Consider the following 20847-nt stretch of genomic DNA (forward strand, 5'->3'; position numbering starts at 1 on the left):
GAAGAACATGATAATCACCTTAATAATTTGAAATCGAAGCAATGTCATCATGTGTATGAAACGGTGATGAATGCAGTTATCAAATAAGGGAGGCTTTTTTGTTTGTTTGTTTTGTATATGGATATGGAGGTAGTGGAAAAACATTTGTCTGGAAGACTATATCTGCATTCTTGAGATCGAATGGATAGATTGTGTTGAATGTGTCATCGAGTGGTATTGCATCTCTTCTACTCTCTGGTTGAAGAACAACTTATTCACACTTTGCGATTCCATTTAATTCTAATGAAGATTCAACATGCAATATCAAACAAGGAAGTCTTCTTGCGGAGCTTATTGAAAAATCCAAGTTGATCATTTAGGATGATACTCTAATGATGTATAAGTTCTGTTTTGAAGTTTTAGATAAAAGCATGAAATATATCATGAGATTTGTTGATCCTTCAAGCCTTCATTTGCCATTTTGGGGTAAAAATGTTGTTTTCGATGACGATTTTCGTCTAATATTACCGGTTATTTCAAATGGCATTAGACAAGATATTGTTTTGGCGACCATCAATTCTTCTTATATCTGGAGACATTGTACGGTTTTGAGATTGACATAAAACATACGATACAAAATTTAGGTTCTAATCAAGAATTTGATAAAACAAAGCATTTTTTTGATTGGATTGCTAATATAGGAGATGGAAAAATTGGAAAACCAAATGATGGTTATGCGACAATCGATAATGAACTTTTGCTGAAATATTGTAACGATCATATTGCATCGATAGTCTAGAGAACATATTCATCATCAGACATTTCTAATTGTGATAATGCATATTTTCAGCAGAGAGCTATTTTGGCACCGACTCTTGATGTCGTTCAATCCATAAATGAATACATGATATCTCTGAATCATTTTGAGGGAAGATTGTATTTAAGTTTTGATATGGCATGCCACTCGGATAAAAACGTTGATTATTGCACGATGTCTATACACCTGAATATTTAAATGGAATAAGATGTTTTGGAGTACCAAATCACGAGCCGAACTTGAAACTTTTGATTGTATCATATGCATTGGAAATTAGCAAAAATTAGGGTCAATCATTGTCTCATGTACAACTTTTTTTTGAGGAATCCCGTGTTTAGTCGTGGTCAACTTGTATGTCATTGTATTTAGAGTTACCAATACTAAAAGTCTCAAAATCTTGATATGTAATGATAAGACTAATCAAAAAAATTCAACAACAAACATTGTATTTAAGGAAGTTTTTCAAATTTATAAGATAATTTGTTTGTTTTATAATTATATGATATATAATCCATATTTCGATTATTCGTTCAAAGGTTCATTCTCACTATTTGTACCGTTTTGAAAGTTATTTTTTAACATTATTATTTTTATTAGTCATTGCAAAATTAAATTTATTTACATTTTAATTTCATAGTCAATATTTTCTTTTGATCCAATTTATTTATATTATTGACAATATATAATCCGTGTATCACGAGTAAAATACTAATTAATCAAATAACGAACACATCTTTATGTGTATACTCTGAGGGCATGATTGGTATGAAGGAATGAGATTGGAATGGAATGAGCATTCCCATCTCATTCCTCATACCTATGTTTGGTATGACCCTTGGAATGGGAATGGTTCCCACTCTCCCTTTTTATTTTTGTAAAATATTTTCTTCTATATTTACTTTATTTCTAACAATCTAACCATATATAATAATAATAATAATAAAAACAATAATAATTAATATTATATATAAAATAACAAATTATTATATAATTATTTTACTATTATCTATAATAATTATTATCACGTATAAATCCTTATTAGTATTATGATTTATTTATTTATCTATTATTATTATTTATAAAATATTAATTAAAAAATTATTTATTTATTTATTATTATTATTATAATAAAAATATATTATAAAAAGGTATTTATTAGTATTTTTATAACTAATATTAATAAAATAATAATAATTATATTATTTTTTAATTATTATTTTTATTATTATGATAATTAATTATTTTTATTATTTTTAAAAAATATTATTGCATTAAAAAATATTTTAAAAATTATTCATATTAATATATAAGTTAAATTAAATTAAATAGAATAATTTTATAATATTATTAATTTATTATTTAATAATAACAATAATAATAACAACACATATGAGTAGTAATTATTTTTTTATTTTTGGTTAAAAATATTTGATTATTAAAATAATTTCATTCCATTACTTTTTATTTTTTTCGATGCCAATCATTGGAATGGAATAAAAGTATCATTCCATTCCTATTGTCATTCCATTCCATAGTTGATTCAATTCATTCCTTATTCCATTCTAATGTACCAATCTCATTCCTGAGAGCATGATTGGAACAAGGGAATGAGGTGGGAATGGAATGAGCATTCCCATCTCATTCCCTATATTCATGCTTGGTTTGACATGAGAATGAGAATGGATTCCCATTGGACTATTCCCATGAACATGGGAATAACCATTCAATCCATTTTTGGATGGAATGACTATTCCCACCTCCCATTTCCATATTTATGTGTAATCTTTTCCATATTTAAATTATTTAATTAATATTTACTTATATAATTATAACAATATATTATTATATATATAAAAATAATTATGTTATTATTATATTAATAATGATATTTTTTTAATATAAATTATTAGTATTATGATTTATGAAAGTATTTATAAAAGATATTTTTATTTATTTATTAAAAAAATTTATTATTATTTAACTTATTTTGAAAATAATAATTAATATTATTTATCTATAATTATAAAAATTAAAAAATAATATTATAATTGTATCTTATTATTATAATAAAATAATAATAATAATTATAAAATAAAAATTTAAATTATTGAAACTATATAATGATAATTTTATAATAATTGCTACAAGTTCAATATTATTAATAATAAAAAGTTTATGAATTACTCTTATTTTGATATATGTAGTTAAAATATGATTTTTTATTAAAAATTATTTCATTATATTCTTTTTTCATTTTAATAGTACCAATCGTTGGAATGAAATAAAACAACCATTCCATTCCCAATCTCATTCCATTTCAAAATTGATTCCATTCCTACCTTATTCCTTTCCAACGTACCAATCATGCCCTGATTGATGTTATAAAGTTTTACTATCCGAAAATTGTGCACATATATTATACTCCATTCTTATTTATTAGATGATCATAAAAGATTGGGGAGAGTTATTTATACTTCAAAAAATATTAATAACACCCCACCTCATATAATTAGGAGATTGTTAGACAAATTTACCCTTACATATACTTTTCTTAAATTATAAAATCTCGATTATTTTAAAAAATCTAAATATAAAACATTTCTTCATTAACATAATGTGATCATAAGATTACCATAATGTCTTCAGCGATATGACAAAGAGCAACATAATAAGAGTTGATAGCTGTGACGGGTGACTTGAGTTTGATTGGCTCCTCAAAACATTCCTGGCAAGTCTCTGCATCATCCTTTGCCCACAGTACATCAGTTATTGCATATCTCAAGGAACCTGATTCCAAATCTTCTATTGCTTGTTGAAGTAGTTCTGCGCCTTTATCGTACTCTGGATAACAGTCATCGATAAGGCAATCGCGTATCCGGGGATCGGATTCGTTCTTGCTCATCCGATCGATCGTTGCCAGTATTCCATCTGTTTTGGCCTGTAAAATGCCTATCATGATACGTGCTAGCCCTTTTACGTCGGTACTATTGAAGCTGAGAGGATTCGATATCAATGTAGACACGCACAACTTGAAGTCATGTGTTTTCTTACACACACTTTCTATCAAAGTCATGTCTTTGGTCATGTTTGCATTACCCTGGTTGAAAAACAACACAACCACCAAAACAACAACAATTTCAAACACTTGTTTTGCCATTTGTATTTGTTTCGTTGATTTGCAAGACAGAAAAAAATAATGATCATCACTATATACACCAACCCTATCGATATAATAGAAGATATTTCAAAACATTATTTGTTTCCCTTATATATGATCATCACAATAAATAGAGAAAGATAATCTCACCGCATTAAGTATATATATATATATATATATTGACATTGGCCCTCTTTGTTTTCATTTCACAAAACATTATATTCATGTTTTAAAAAAATTATTATTATGAATACAATCTCTCCCATTTATCTCATTGATGCATCTCGATCTCATCCTAAAGTTGCATATGAATTTAGTGATGGAATTAAAATTAAAATTCTTCTCATTATATATAGAATCTTACCCATATTAATAAATAACGAACACATGCATCAAAGATGTGCGCATATATTTTACTCGATTCTATTAGGGAAAATGTAACGAGATTTCTAAATTTGAAGTTTCCAAATGAACTTATTAGATGATTTGAAAAGATTAGGAAATATTATTTACACTGGTAAATGTTAATAACACTCCATCTCATGTAATTAATCAATTCTTAGTCAAATTTACCTTGCATATACTATCCTTAAATTATGAAATATTGATTATTTTAAAAAATATAAATATAGAATATTTCTACATTAACCACTAAAATTTTTATTAAAAAAATAAAATTTAATATTTTAAGAAAGTTCCGTATTTTGTATAATATATAAATAACATATTTTTAATTGTATTCAAATAAATATAAAATAACAAAAAAATTATACCAAGGTACATAAAATTTTGGTTACTTTTTTATTAAAGATATATAAAAGTGTGAGACCGTCTCACAAGAGATCTACACTTACATATATATTTTAAAATGAGAGTGTTATTTACACTCCAAAAAGTGTTGATCACACTCCACCTTCTATATGAAATTTATAACTAGACAAATTTGTCCTTAAACTAACTTTCCTTATATTTTAAATTTTTTGTTTACTTTTAAAAAAAACTCAAAATGCAATATTTTTTGTATAACAACAACTAAAATTTAATATTTTAAAAAACTATAATAATTGTTTATCATATCTAAATAAAATAAAGAATATCAAAAAAAATATTTTAATCTAAAAATGTGATATTATAAATATTTTATATCACATTTTAATATGAACACAAAATATTGGTAAATCGTAAACTCACAAAAATGTAAATATTGGGATATAAAACATTTTAATTTACCAAAAAATTATAAAATTTAAAGCTTTAAAAAATACAAGTTATATTACAATTTGAGATTAAAAATAATGTTGTATGTATATTATGTTTTATAATATTTAATAAAAATATCAAGCAATTATCAACGTTATAGTTATAAGATAATTTATTATTTAAATTTTTTCAAGTTTATGTAAATAAATAATAAATATTAAATTAAATTTTATATATATCTATTTTTAATTTTTTTATGAAGAATGTTGTTTGAAAAATATTTCAACTATAAATTTGATCGATGATATATTATTTTAGTTTTCATTTTATAGCAATATATCATTTATAAGATATTATGATTATTTATTTATTTATATTTTAAAAGTATAATGAAAAATAAGAAGAGATGATATAGCATATTTAAAACGTTAGAATTAGCTAAGTAACATATCTTGTTTCAAATAATTGTAAATAAATGAAATAATACGTTAATTAAAATTTTAAAAAAAATATATATATATATATCATACTATTACTATTTGTCTTGGGTTTTTTTTATTTATTTAAGAGTATCTACAAATTTATAGATAATTATGAATGGTTAATATTTTAGGTATGGGCCGTAAGGCTATCTATTTCTATTTTCTGCTGGCGATGGTTTTTCAAAAGACTTCCTGTTGATGATATTTTAATGACTAGAGTAGTTTCTCTAGCATCGATGTGCCAGTGCTGTCAGACTCAGGAGTCTTTTGATCATGTGTTTTTCTTGAGTGCTCCCGCTCAAGTAGTCTGGCAACATTTTTCCAAGATTTTTGGAGTGCACAATTTCTGGAATTTTTCAGCTTGGAATATGGGAGAGAATTGGCACAAAGATGGTCATGTTAAGGAATTGATTCCTTTCCTGATCATTTGGTTTCTCTGGAAGGCCAGAAACAATCATAAACATAAGGGTGTTTGCATCCAATCGACCGGGATAATTTTGCTAATTAATGAGTATTTGATTGCTCTTTGTTACGCCTTAAACGCATATAAATCTCGATTGTGAGATTAATGTTTTTAATGCATTAACAAGGCCCTTTTCTCTATGTTTTGATGATTAACAAAACTAGGTTAAAATGTTACTAATGTTTACAATGAACTTATTACAGATTTAAAATTTTCAAGTTGAATTAAGGCTCAATTGCGAACAAGTTTATTCAAGATCAGAAACAAATTTCGAAGACTTATACTGCTACGAGTTCGGAAGCTCCGATTGGAGTTCGAAAGCTTCGATCAGGATCAGAAGGACCTTCGGAAGCTAAGGAACGATCGGACATTCCAATCAAGGTTCGGAAGCTCCGATCTTTTTTTCAAGGAATTTTATATTGTTTGGAAGCAGAACGGAAGCTACGAAGTGACAAGATCGGAAGCACCGATCATAGATCGGAAGTTCCGATCTGCAACGGCGGCCTGATAATCTTGTTCGGAAGACTTTTGCCCGACAACATATTTAATGCGCCGATCGGAAGCTCCGAAGTGGGATCGGAAATTCCGATCCTGTACAAACCGCGTGACTCAGAATTCAAATTTCGGAAGCTTCGATGCTGGGAACGGAAGTTCCGATCGATGCCGAATTTTCAGCTATAAATAGAGGCATTCCGAGACCATTTCAAGTATCCCAACATCTTCAAGTCTCTCAATCCTCTTAAGCATTATTTGAGCTATTTGTTGAGCAATTTGTAGCCCCTTTGAGCTTTCAAAATATATTCATATATCGAGTTGTATCCGGGGTTGTGAAAATCGTTGGTGTAAACACTTGAGTGTGAAGCCAAGTGTTGTGTGATTGTTGAGGTTATCCTTGGAGCCCTTAAGGCCAAGTATTGAGTTGTATCGGCACGGTGATCGTGTTGAGTTGTACGGTTATCCTTGGAGCCATCAAGGCCAATACGTTGAAGTGCTAGTGGATCCTTGGTTAATCGATCTTAACCAAGAAGGGGAGACGTAGACGATTTATCGTCGAACTTCCATAAACATCTCTTATCCTTTTTACTGCTTTATTTACATTACACATTTATTTACTGCACTTATATTTGATTGCTTTAAGTCTTCCGCTTGCGTATTTGCATAATCGCTTTAAATTGCTAAAGTTGCCAATAGAACCTAAATCCCCCCCCCCCCCCCATTAGGTTCTAACAAGTGGTATCAGAGCCACTTTTTACAAAATATTTTCAAAAAGGTTCTTATGGCAAATCTAGCGAGCGACTATGCTCAAGGTCAATCAACAAATCGTCCCCCTCTTTTCAATGGCATAAACTACAGATATTGGAAAAATCGAATGTCCCTATATATTCAATCCGTAGACTATGACCTTTGGAAGGTTACTGTGAAAGGTCCCTACATACCTACTAAAGAGGTTGAGGGTGTCAAAATTCCTAAAGGAATGGACGACTTTTCTAAGGAGGATATGAAACTTATATCTCAAAATGCTAAAGCTATGAATATTCTTCATTGTTCCTTAGATATGAACGAGTACAACCGGATCTCAATGTGCTCATCCGCTAAAGAGATATGGGACAAGTTGGAGATATGCCATGAAGGGACTAATCAAGTCAAAGAAACGAAGATCGATCTACTCCAACTCAAATACGAAACATTCGAGATGGAATCAAATGAAGATGTAGATACTATGTTCCAAAGGCTTACTCAAATTAATAAGCTAGCCCAACTCGGGGAACAATATCCAACCAAACAAGTGTGGAGGAGAGCTCTACGCGCCTTACCCAAGGAGTGGGATGCCAAGAGGACGGCTATCATAGAATCCAACAAAGGCGACACCGCTTCCTATGACCTTGATCAACTTCATGGGACTCTAAAAACCCATGAGTTGGAACTGTCAACAAGGAAGGAAATAAAGAAAGAAGATATCAAGGCAAAGGGGATTGCTCTATCTAGCCAATCCAAAGAAGATGAAGATGATGATATGGCACTCTTTGCAAGAAAATTCAAAAGATTTATGCGAGGAAACAACTTCAAAAAGAAGACGGACAAAGAAGTTACCTGCTACAACTGTCAACATCAAGGCCACTATGAAAATGAGTGTCCTCTCAAGAAGAAAGTTGACAAGGAAAAGAAGAAAGCACTCATAGCCACTTGGAGTGATAGCGACGATGACGAGGAGGAAGCAAACTTCTGCCTCATGGCTAAAAGTGATGACATCGTCTCCGACGACGATGATGAGGTACCTTCCTATGTCGAACTACTACATGCATATAAAAACATGTTTGATATGGCTAAATCTCTTAGAAAAGAAAATAGAAAGCTCAAACATGAATTAGAGACTAAGGAGCATGAAAACCTAAGATTAAAGGATGACATAGCTCACTTAGAAAAATATTTTGATAAGTTCAATATTAGTAGTAATAATTTGAATAATTTACTTAGCATGCAGAAATGTAGTTTTGATAAGGGTGGACTAGGGTATGGTAAGAAATCAATTGACTTTACTAGCCTAATTGCTGAGATTACCCCCTACATGTTCTTATTGTTGTAAAATAGGTCATGTTAGACATAAATGTAGATCTTTAAAATTTCAATATGATCAAAAGAGCTATATGAAATGGAGGCCTAAGAGTACTTAACAACTCATCAGTCGGCATTATGAGATCATGATCTAAGGGAGTTCATCATAGATCGGTTTAAACTGCCTTGACTTGCGACTGGTCTTCCTGATGAACGCTGCTCTGTCCAAGGAAATAGGTTTTTAAAGAGGCCATAGCCCTACCTAATACTGGGAGCACTCTTGGAAAGTGGCGATGATGTCGCTATGAGAGACTGAACTCTTAGAAATCTATTTTGTATTTCTCTTTTCTAACACTGTGGACCCAAAAGAACTAAAGGGTACCAAAATCAATTCTTGCAGGGAAATAGGAAAACTGTTCTTCCTAGCATATGGTATCTAGACAGTGGATGTTCTAGACATATGACGGGAAACAAGGAGCTACTCCAATCGGTCAAACCAAAGGAGAAAGGAACTGTCACCTTTGGAGACAACAACAAAGGAGTTATCGAAGGAATATGCTCAATAGGTATATCTGAATCCTGCTTGATTGATGATGTACTCCTAGTGAAAGGGCTTAAGCATAACTTACTAAGCATAAGTCAATTGTGCGATAGAGGTTATGAAGTAAAATATACTCCCCAACACTGCACTATATCACTCACAACTGACAAATCCATAAATTTCAAAGGATATAGAAGTGAAAATGTATACAAGGTTTCTTTAAACAATTTATCTTTATCAAATATTAAAAGACTTGTATCCTTGAATGTTGATGATAACATTCTTTGGCATAGACGACTAGGTCATGTTGGTCCTAGTACCATAGAAAAGATTTTTAAACTTGATTTAGTTGTTGGTATGACAAAACTCAATTTAAAATTAGATTCTGTTTGTGATGCGTGTCAACTTGGCAAACATACAAGAGAATCTTTTAAAAGCAAAAATTTTGTATCTACTTCTATGCCCCTTGAACTTCTACAACTAGATCTATGTGGTTCCTCGAGGAACGCTAGCCTAGGAGGGAAGCTTTATGTATTTGTCATTGTGGATGATTTCTCACGTTACACGTGGACATTGTTTTTAGCCCACAAAAATGATGCCTTTGATTATTTTAAAACTTTTGTCAAACGTGTTGATAATGAGAAAATTTTTTCAATAAAACAGATCCGTAGTGACCATGGAACTGAATTTCAAAATGAGAGTTTTATAATTTTTTGTGAAGAGAAAGACATCGGTCACAATTTTTCTTGTCCCAGGACTCCTCAACAAAATAGGGTCGTTGAGAGGAAAAATAGGACACTTGTGGAGATTGCGAGGACCATGATATGTGAGCATTCTCTACCAAAATATTTTTGGGCTGAAGCAATGAACACTGCTTGTTACATCATTAATCGTGTATCAATAAGGTCAATTCTCAAGAAAACTCCATATGAATTATGGAGAGGGAGAAAGCCTAACATTTCATACTTTCGGGCTTTCGGTTCCAAATGCTATATACATAATAACGGTAAGGACAACTGTGAGGACATCGGGTTGCTAATCTCATCTTAGGGCAATTAATGATTAAAACCAATTAATCATATATAAAAAGAATACTCAAAAAGAATAATTCAAAATTTTTTTTTTGTGAATAGTGCCTGGCTAGATCGGTAAGATCTTACCGATCTAGCGAGCACATTTTTCAGCATCTCTATTTTGGAAAAATCAGGGCTGGCTAGATCCGCCAACTTCTGCGGATCGAGCAACCATCAAATTCCAGAAATTCAGCAGAAAAGTTTTTGCTGTCACGGCTTGCATCTTGGCACAATTCAACATCAATCAAAGATACTAACATGATATAACTTCTATAAACATACATATACTCATAAATCAAGTCTTGAGCATAATAAACTAGCTTTTACAACTTCAACTAGATCACAAACTACTCAAAACATAAGATTACACAACTTGTTTCAAATTTCTTCCAACATATCATGTTAAGTGTTCTACCATGCTTCTAAGTACATCTACAACCCGAGTCCTCACGTGCTAGACTCTCTCCCAGTTGTCAATGACGTCGATGACTAGCTCCTGCCCCATCTGTTGTCATGCACACATACAAAACAAGACAACAACCGGATAAACTCCGGTGAGAAATCAATCTCAGTATAATCGATATATAAATGCGTTAAATAAATTCATATCAACTCTAAACATATCAACTCGAGAATAGAGTAAAAATAACGCATATATCGACTCAAACTTCAAATCAAACTTCAATTTATATAGCGCGCTTATCTCAAGAATTGATTCGTCTCAAATCATTGCCATCAAGATTCGTATCCGATCTTGATATGGATATCCATCTATCGAAATCATTCCGGAATTCGAAAATAAGGGCGTCCTCCAACCTCGGCATAGAATCAATTCTTATCATTCTCGTATCATAATCACATCGACTCAAAAGTAAAGATCCACTATCTGGGATGGATCGACAAGAACAATAACAAGTTCTAAATCAAAAATAAAAACATAATCAGTATGTGATTTGGCGGACTACTCAAGATTCATCAATCTTGAGTATCATAGTCCTAAATGTCGATGTCGTCTTATACCTTTCATTTCATTGAGTCGTAGTTGCTTCAAATCTGTACAACTTTCATCAAAGAATAGCAATCAAACTTGCTCAAGTTCATTATCCAATCTTCAAGGTAGCATAACTTCAACCTTGAGCTATTTGATCTTGTTCCTCAAATGCTAAAATCTCGAGTCCGAATCTCTTATTTACAATCTGAAACATATCATATCAAGCTATTTCTATCAGCTACAACTCACATAAAAATCAGCTCAATCACAACTCAAACTTCAAAGCAAAACGAGTTACAAACTTTGCTCAATTCTTGACCGATTCGAATTGTAGCTTCTCGAACTCGAAATATTCAAATATAATCTGATATGAAGTGTAAAAATACTGCATATATCAGCAACCAACTCATATCTAACTCAGCCCAAGCATTATAAACTCAAACATGATCAAAATCTTGAACCGACGGCATAACGGTATAAAATCGGTAACCGAAACGATATCGAATTCAACTAACATCATATTCATCATACACCAGCAATATATCATCATAACCCATCATCTAAGCAGCTATAGATTTCGAAATATATGCTGTCATATCATAGCAATTACAAACGATAATCATTCTTCAATCCAACTTCGATATCGAACGGCATATGAACTCAAGAACACAAACATAAATGCATCATCTGATCTCTGCCATATATCGATCTTCAAAACATGCCGAAAGGATTAAATACTTACATAAAATATAAGGCCTCGTCGCAAGGATTCCAGAACATCTTTCGGAATCGAAATCGGACAATCGGCGCAAAAGATACGGGATTTCGAAAATCAAAGAGCAAAAGAGAAAATAAGATCTCGACTCTTTCTCTGTTCTCATTTCAACTTTTCTGAAGGAATTCTGATTATACACGTGCCTATGCTGATAATCAAGTTAATAATCTGATATGTATTGCATAAATTGCAATTTAGTCCCTCAAGTTGTCATTAATTGCAATTCAGTCCTCAACCTTCTCTTTAAGTCAATTTCAATCCTAAATAGTTTAAGAATATTAGAATTTAAATCAAAACTCTAAATATTCACAAATTAAATATATTTGGATTAAAATTAAATAACTTCGGATTAATTAAATAATCCTGGCCTTTTGCACTTTAGCCCTTGCAACTTCAATATTTGCAAATCAGTCCTTGATCGGGTTGTATCTTCAAAATTCATCTTCTTTAATTCCCGAAACATGGAATTTAATATTAAATCCCATAAATATTCAAATCAAATATTTATTCTTTTAATTTAAGAATTCTCGGGATTTAATTCTCAAAATCCGTAAATTCTCAAATTAAATATTTTCGGTTCGGAAATTTAATCTATCATGTCCATAACTTCTCAAATCAATATTAGCCCATATTATGGAATTTAATTCTCAAATCTCATAATTAATAACTTAATATTTTTGGGCCTTACAATTCCTCCCCTCTAAGAAATGATTTCGTCCTCGAAATCGTAGTCAATCCAAATATCAAGTCTGATAGACTGAATGATTATCTAAAGTTATTCTCACTGCAATCATCCAGCTCTGCATTTCATATCTCACTTCATCTTTCAATCTCTTGTCAGATTATTACTTCGAATCTGCTTCTATTCTCTTGTATTCGGTATCTATTCAGTTGTACTTTACGTCATTAAAACGAATTTGTTCTGAGCTGTTTCTTTCTTCAATCAAGGAGTTGTCGAATAATCGACTTAACGCAGAATCTCGTCAATATCTATCTCATCTGAATAAAGTACATAAGAAGAATCTACTGATACTTCGTTCACCTAGATACTGAACTTATCAAGCTGCAAGAATACATTCATTCAATGAAATCATCAATTCTGTCTGACATTTCATTCAGTGAAATTCAGCTTTTGTGACGACTTGATTCTTCCTCTATATCATTCTATACAGAGTATAGAACATAAATCAAGTCTACGCTGTTATTCAGTTCATCGCTTCAAGATCAGTATTCAACTTCATATTCTGAATCTGTAAATTAAACTCTGCTCTTTCTCTATTCTGAATTGAATGATGTCTCAAGAATAACTTTTTCACTTAACTAATCAGTGTCAGCTTCAAAAGGTATATCTATCATTCAATACTACTTATGTTTCTTATTCTCTGTTTCCATTTCGTACAGATTCATATTCATCATTCTTGTGTTCCTCAAATCAAATCTGATCTGATGTCGACAATTCATGTCTGATCTGATATCATATACTTCAATAATAGCATTTCAACACAAAAAAATTGGATTTTCTTTCATCATATCCTCATAACATTATCTCAAAATCGACTCATTAGCTGTTACAGGAATTGTAATCATCAAGTGGCAACAAATCAAGTCAAATAATACCGAATTAGGTATTAAAGTTATGAGAATAGTCTCAAAATCTGGAAAATCAAGTCAGATAATCCATCAATCAAAAAATGGTATAATGTAATCACATATAACCAACTCTCAGAACATCAATCAATCAATCGATGCCACATCTGTCGAATAAATCTAAAGTCTTAATCCTGACAATAGATTTTAATCATTCCTGTAATTTCATCATATCTATCTTCTTCACAGATCTGAATAGATAGCTGTTATTCACATCTCATACAGTGTATTCTACAAATTTGATTAGTCCATTCGGACTATCTAGTAATCAGAGTGTATGCTGTATTCACAGATTTCAAAGTATTCAGAGCTATTGATAATCGGTATCATGTCAGATAAAATTCATTCTCGAAATTCAATTCATCTTTTCTGATTATTCTTCCAATTCAAGGATAACATATTGTACCTTTACCTCAAAAAGTACACAAAATCTTCTGATCATCTGTATTACAATGTAATAGTAAACCTAATGTTTCAATCTGAAATATTATTTCTTGGCTTACTGTTCGTCTTGAAACGAATCTAATCACAATTCAATGATTTAATCATACAGACAGATTATCATATCCAGTAATTTCAATCAATCTGTTCATAACTACCACCTGTTTACTTCATATAAACTATTTCATCTTGGTAGTTTCACAAAATATTCTTTCAAATCATGATCTCATACCGATTCTGGAATTTCTCAACTATCACTGAACTCATCTGGTCAATGATTTTCAACTTCATCAGAAACTCCCTGTACGTTTAACTTCGAAAACGTACTAATTCGGTTACTTCTATTTGCTTTATCTTCTGATAAAACAAGTATTGAATGAATATTGAATTCATTATTGTGCAATTCTTCACATTTTGATATTTCTTGTCGGAAATATCAAGCACAATCATATTATCTGTCACAATAAAAATTCATCTATTCTGATCTGAGGCTTCAATTCATATCTCATTCTAGCATTTTGTACTGAATTCTCATCGCTTCAGTTTACTTTCTGTGTTTCTGTCATCTTCTAAACAGTTCTGGATTGATTTCAATCAAAAATCATTCTGATTGGTCATTTATTCATCTGAATATTCAAACCAGAATACACAAAATCTGAAATCAATTGATCGAATGCCTGTTTCGTTCTTCATTTCTATTTCTCAATTGAATTCTAATAACTTGATCTCATCTCAATGTGCTTAATCTTTCCAAATCCATTCTCACTTAATTTGGATTACAGCAATTCTGACTGTATTCGTATCTATCTTGATACTTCAAGCACATAAATTCAAAAGATCAATCAATCACGCATTCATCTCTTCTCTTCGTTCTATTTACCAAATCTCAATTGGAAATTTTATCAGTTACGAGTCAAAAATATTATAATATACTGAATGTATACATCAACAATCAGTAACTCTTGAAATTCATAATCAGGAAACTCACTTAAGTCGAGTTCATTCACCGAACAATAATATGAATGACAATATGCTAAGTGAAAACAACTCACTAGCATCTCAACTCAAGACGAGTAGATCAAATCAGACCCTAACAAAGAATAAGAGTTAATCAAAATCGATTGAGGTCGGTACCAAAACCTCAAAATCAACATCAGGTGAAACGACCCTAACTCTATAATTAATAAATAAATATGCGGAAATTTTTTTTTTTTTATATTTACTTACTAAATAAAATATGTACATATATGCACAGAATAAAAAGTTTTAAAATAAATAATTAAATAAATAACTTAAATAAAATGCTTTCTTTAAAATAAAATAAACATCTGAGTCAAATATTTAATTAAAAATACTGCATAAATAAAATGATTAAAACTGTATGCACTGAAAATATTCCCATGAAATATTCAAACCACAAATACTGAAAAATAATAATAATGTATCATGTTAAAAATACTCAAAACATGCACTGTGACTCAGACATCTATCACGGTCACGGGGTCACTGCATGTCCGCTCATACATCCTCGCCTCCGGTGGGGACAACATCATCCTCAACGTACTCACCTGCACCATACCAGTGTAGTGAGCCTAGAGGCCCAACATGCTAACATAACAAGGGTTTAAAATAATTTAAAACACTTTCATACATAATACTTAACCTATAAATGCATGAGCATGCTTCAAAAATAATAACATAAATGTTGCTTAAAGAAATCACTGAATTATACATAACATACATAATATCATACATACTTGAGTTGTTGAGCACTTATTTTCTTAACATCGAATGGTCCTATCCGTAAGTGTGACCCATACTTATATTGCGACTGATCAGTCTAAGAAACCATCGTACGAGGCTGGTGGCGAACCACCCATACATAAATGGCAGAAACTGCCCATACATAAATGGCCACACTACTTCAATTTCCACCTAAAATATTTTATTTGCTCAACCATAGAACTTCAATCATATCATAAAAAAATTGATTTCATGAATGCATGTACTTTAAATAACTTGTGTGTCCTTCATTTATATTTAATTTATTTTCTAATATCATATAAATATTCAAATAACTTTTCATGCATAAAATAATTAAATATAAACTCAGGACACATGAATTTTCTCATGGTTTGATTCAACTGCTGGCCCTAGACATACAAGCCCATTAACTTAAGACTTGGCCCATTAGTGTACTTAAGCCCATTAACAACTTTTCTAGGCCCAATAAATCAACCAAAGCCCATTAAGACTAACTTAGGCCCAATAACACTGTCCCTGGACCAATGGGCCCAAAAGCCCAATAACAGGCCCAATAACTTTCATGGGCTCCCAAGCCCATAAAAATTTCTGGCCAACTTAAAAAATTAAATAAAAATTAATAAAAGCCCAAAAATAATTAAATTAACCCAAAATAATTTAATGGAGCCCAAATAGATTAAATGGTACTAATTAAATTTTTGGGAATTTAATTAGCCCATTTAACTCCTAATTAACTTAAAAACTTAAAAATAAAAATACCCGAGCCCAATTAAAATAACCCGGACCCGGACCCAACTAACTTAACCCATATTATTTTAGACCCGACCCGGACCACATGACCCGACCCGGAACCACCTTGCAACCCTAAAACCGACCCGCCCTCTCTCAGCCTCTCTCTCGGCCGTGAGCAGCAGGCCCTCGGGGCCTGCTGCCGGCCAGCTCCGGCCGCCTCTGGCCGGAGTGCTGCCGCCCAGACGTGACCCACGTCTGGGCGGTACTGACCTGAGCAAGGGCCCATCCCCATGCAGCCCGAGCCCACGCCGAACCAGCCTCTTCCATCCAACCTAATCTGCGCCCCCTACTGCCCCATGCTGAGGATTCCCGATCGACCGAGCCCACTCCATTCCAAGACCTGGCCAAGGCTTGCCCTACAGACCTAGACCAGCAGTAGTATGCACCATGGTTAAGAACCACGTGAGTATGCTTCAGAAAAAAAAAAACAACAATCCAACCCGTGCGCATACAACCCAGGAAGCCAACCCGTTTCTAAAAAAAAAAAAACTTGAAATCTCGATGCATAACAATATACATATTATAACATCTGATATGTACAAAAAGTAGTGAAGAATTCATGCCTTTCACCGTAAACGACGAGAAACACGGGCGTGGGACGGTTCCGGGACGACGGGGCGACAAAAAATGAACTTTGGAGCTTCAAAGATCTTGGCTATGGTGTCTTCTTGAGCTGCTGGGTCGAGGAAGGAGAGTGGAGGGGTGGGATGGCGGCTGATGGGAAAGTGACGTGTGGGTGTGTGTGGGGTTGGGTAGATTAGGTTTTAATATTTAAGAAAATAGGTTTTTAGGTTAATTAATAATAATTAAAAGTTTTAAAAAAAATAATATAAAATTTAAACATTCTAAATAAAAGTTCAAATCAGAAACTTAAATTATAATTTATAAAATCCCGAAATTAGAAATTAGGGGAATTTTAAAGATAATTAAAAGTCATTATTTTGACTAATTTTGAATAAAATGGACTCCTAAAATTATATAAAATTAAATACTTAAAATTTTGAGATAATAAAACTCAAAATAATATTTTAGGGCTCTAAAAAGGCTCATAAAATAATTTGGGTGGAAAGTTGTCATCTCGTCCGTCCACGGTCCCGTCTACGCGATCAAATAATTAAAATACTAAAAATCATAAAAATCACTAATTATGGGTTAAATGGCTTAAAATAAATTAAATCATGCACCAATAATTCACATAATTATTTAACCCATAAATCAAAAATTTAAATAATTAAATATCCTAATTATGCATGCGGATTTACGTATTTAGAAATACCGGGTGTTACATCAGGAATTTCAAAAATCATGATTTTATGATGTAATAACTTCAGTAAAATCAAATAAAAGACTCATCTGTAACTGATTTTCATATCATTATTTACTCGATAAACCTCAAAAGCAGTAGTCAATTCATAAACTCTTCAATTCTCTGATAAATTCCAGTTCACAACTTAAACTAAAGTCAAGAATCTTACTGAAATATATCTGCCATCTCTACTCATCGGCATATTTTTTAATTTTGGTTTAGATCATGAACATATCTAGTGCATTGATTATTCTTATTTCGGCATATTTCTGTAATCAAACATCATATAGTAAACCGAAATCACACAATATTAATTCAAGATTCTATATCATCATATTCAATTGCACATTATGTTCTTATTGATCTAATTTAATCGCTTCTTATCATCAATTCTTCTACTAATCTGTATTCGATTATTGCATCATCATCTATCAAGCAACATAAACAGATATTTCAATATGAACTAAATCATCTTCAGTTTCATTTCTTTGAAGCGAAATCATATTCAGTCTCATTTCATCAAACCAGTAGTTCTATTCTTCAGTTCAATTCACAAATTCTCTTTTCGGATACAGAGTTGAAAATATAATATGCTTTCAGCTATTATGAATCTATTGCACCAATAATAACCAGGTCAAAACAAAATAAATCTGTTACCTGAAATTTCATTTTCAGGTGCAATTTCATTCTGATTCTCTTTATACTTCTGGAATAGAAATTGTAGCTAAATATGTGTTCCTCTTACACACCGTAGCAACGTTACAATTTCAGTCCTTTTTGCTTCATCATTCTGCTTCAATCTATTAAACAAGACTATGTCTTTCATAACATGTTACAGTCGTCAACATTTATTCTGACATATTCTTGAAGTCAAGCCATTAAATATACAACTCAGTCTTGAGCTTTTTCATCATCTTCAATTCAAAGAATTATAATAGGCTTGAAAACCTAATAAAACATTCTTCAATACTCAAAATATTCAGCTTCTAAAAGGTATATTTTTCCTTCTCATCATTTCTATCTGTTGTGGCAAAGAAACATTAATAAAACTCTGTTCTAAGCACTTACCAACAAATAAATATACCTCTGTTCTTTCAGAATTTCTTCGTCAAAATCTATCAGCTGGTTGCTAGGTCTTGAAGTTGATAGACAGTCAATCTGATACATCATTCATCAGTATCTTTCAGATATCTGAACATCAGTTCTTCAGAACAACTTCTACCTGCTATACTTCTATTCATTTGCTGATATTCTATTCTGTTCAATCAGAGATATTTCATTCAGCTGAGTACTAATACAGTTCTGTTCAATCTGGCCATACAACTCTGTCAGTCTGGGGTGCTTACGTCACCCAAAGAACACTGTTCTCTTCAATTTTGGGTGCTTACTTCACCCGAGGAAATTCTTATAATAACATCGATAAGAATTCGAAAATTTACAAATCAATAAATTAATCAATTCAATTTCAAAGTAGATCAAGAGTACATGCCATTTATCAAATCATTGAATCATATACTGCATAATCATGCAATAATATAAATGCATATGACTCACTCTACCCCGCTCAGCTTCTATCTCAGTCCAGAACCTACGCTCTGATATCACCTGTTGTGAGGACATCGGGTTGCTAATCTCATCTTAGGGCAATTAATGTTTAAAACCAATTAATCATATATAAAAAGAATACTCAAAAAGAATAATTCAATTTTTTTTTTGTGAATAGTGCCTGGCTAGATCGGTAAGATCTTACCGATCTAGCGAGCACATTTTTCAGCTTCTCTGTTTTGGAAAAATCAGGGCTGGCTAGATCCGCCAACTTCTGCGGATCGAGCAGCCATCAAATTCCAGAAATTCAGCATAAAAGTTTTTGCTGTCACGGCTTGCATCTTGGCACAATTCAACATCAATCAAAGATACTAACATGATATAACTTCTATAAACATACATACACTCATAAATCAAGTCTTGAGCATAATAAACTAGCTTTTACAACTTCAACTAGATCACAAACTACTCAAAACATAAGATTACACAACTTGTTTCAAAGTTCTTCCAACATATCATGTTAAGTGTTCTACCATGCTTCTAAATACATCTACAACCCGAGTCCTCACGTGCTAGACTCTCTCCCAGTTGTCAATGATGTCGATGACTAGCTCCTGCCCCATCTGTTGTCATGCACACATACAAAACAAGACAATAGCCGGATAAACTCCGGTGAGAAATCAATCTCAGTATAATCGACATATAAATGCATTAAATAAATTCATATCAACTCTAAACATATCAACTCGAGAATAGAGTAAAAATAATGCATATATCGACTCAAACTTCAAATCAAACTTCAATTTATATAGCGCGCTTATCTCAAGAATTGATTCGTCTCAAATCATTGCCATCAAGATTCGTATCCGATCTTGATATGGATATCCATCTATCGAAATCATTCCGGAGTTCGAAAATAAGGGCGTCCTCCAACCTCGGCATAGAATCAATTCGTATCATTCTCGTATCATAATCACATCGACTCAAAAGTAAAGATCCACTACCTGGGATGGATCGACAAGAACAATAACAAGTTCTAAATCAAAAATAAAACATAATCAGTATGTGATTTGGCGGACTACTCAAGATTCATCAATCTTGAGTATCATAGTCCTAAATATCGATGTCGTCTTATACTTTTCATTTCATTGAGTCGTAGTTGCTTCAAATCTGTACAACTTTCATCAAAGAATAGCAATCAAACTTGCTCAAGTTCATTATCCAATCTTCAAGGTAGCATAACTTCAACCTTGAGCTATTTGATCTTGTTTCTCAAATGCTAAAATCTCGAGTCCGAATATCTTATTTACAATCTGTAACA

The 20847-nt window shown here is 31.9% G+C and overlaps 1 protein-coding gene across 1 annotated transcript; it reads right to left on the reverse strand.

Annotated features, from left to right (window-relative positions):
- Window positions 1-3416: 3416 nt before the first annotated feature.
- Window positions 3417-3953, reverse strand: LOC140878047 (cell wall / vacuolar inhibitor of fructosidase 2-like). The gene has a single exon (XM_073281647.1). The coding sequence runs from the start codon at window positions 3951-3953 to the stop codon at window positions 3417-3419; it is 537 nt and encodes a 178-aa protein (XP_073137748.1).
- Window positions 3954-20847: the final 16894 nt, after the last annotated feature.

The sequence above is a fragment of the Henckelia pumila genome, chromosome 2, assembly GCF_033568475.1.
Source record: "Henckelia pumila isolate YLH828 chromosome 2, ASM3356847v2, whole genome shotgun sequence".
In the NCBI taxonomy this organism is placed as follows: Eukaryota; Viridiplantae; Streptophyta; class Magnoliopsida; order Lamiales; family Gesneriaceae; genus Henckelia; species Henckelia pumila.

Excerpts from the sequence above, each read along its gene's own strand:
- LOC140878047 (XM_073281647.1), bottom strand. The coding sequence starts at position 3,953 with ATGGCAAAACAAGTGTTTGAAATTGTTGTTGTTTTGGTGGTTGTGTTG.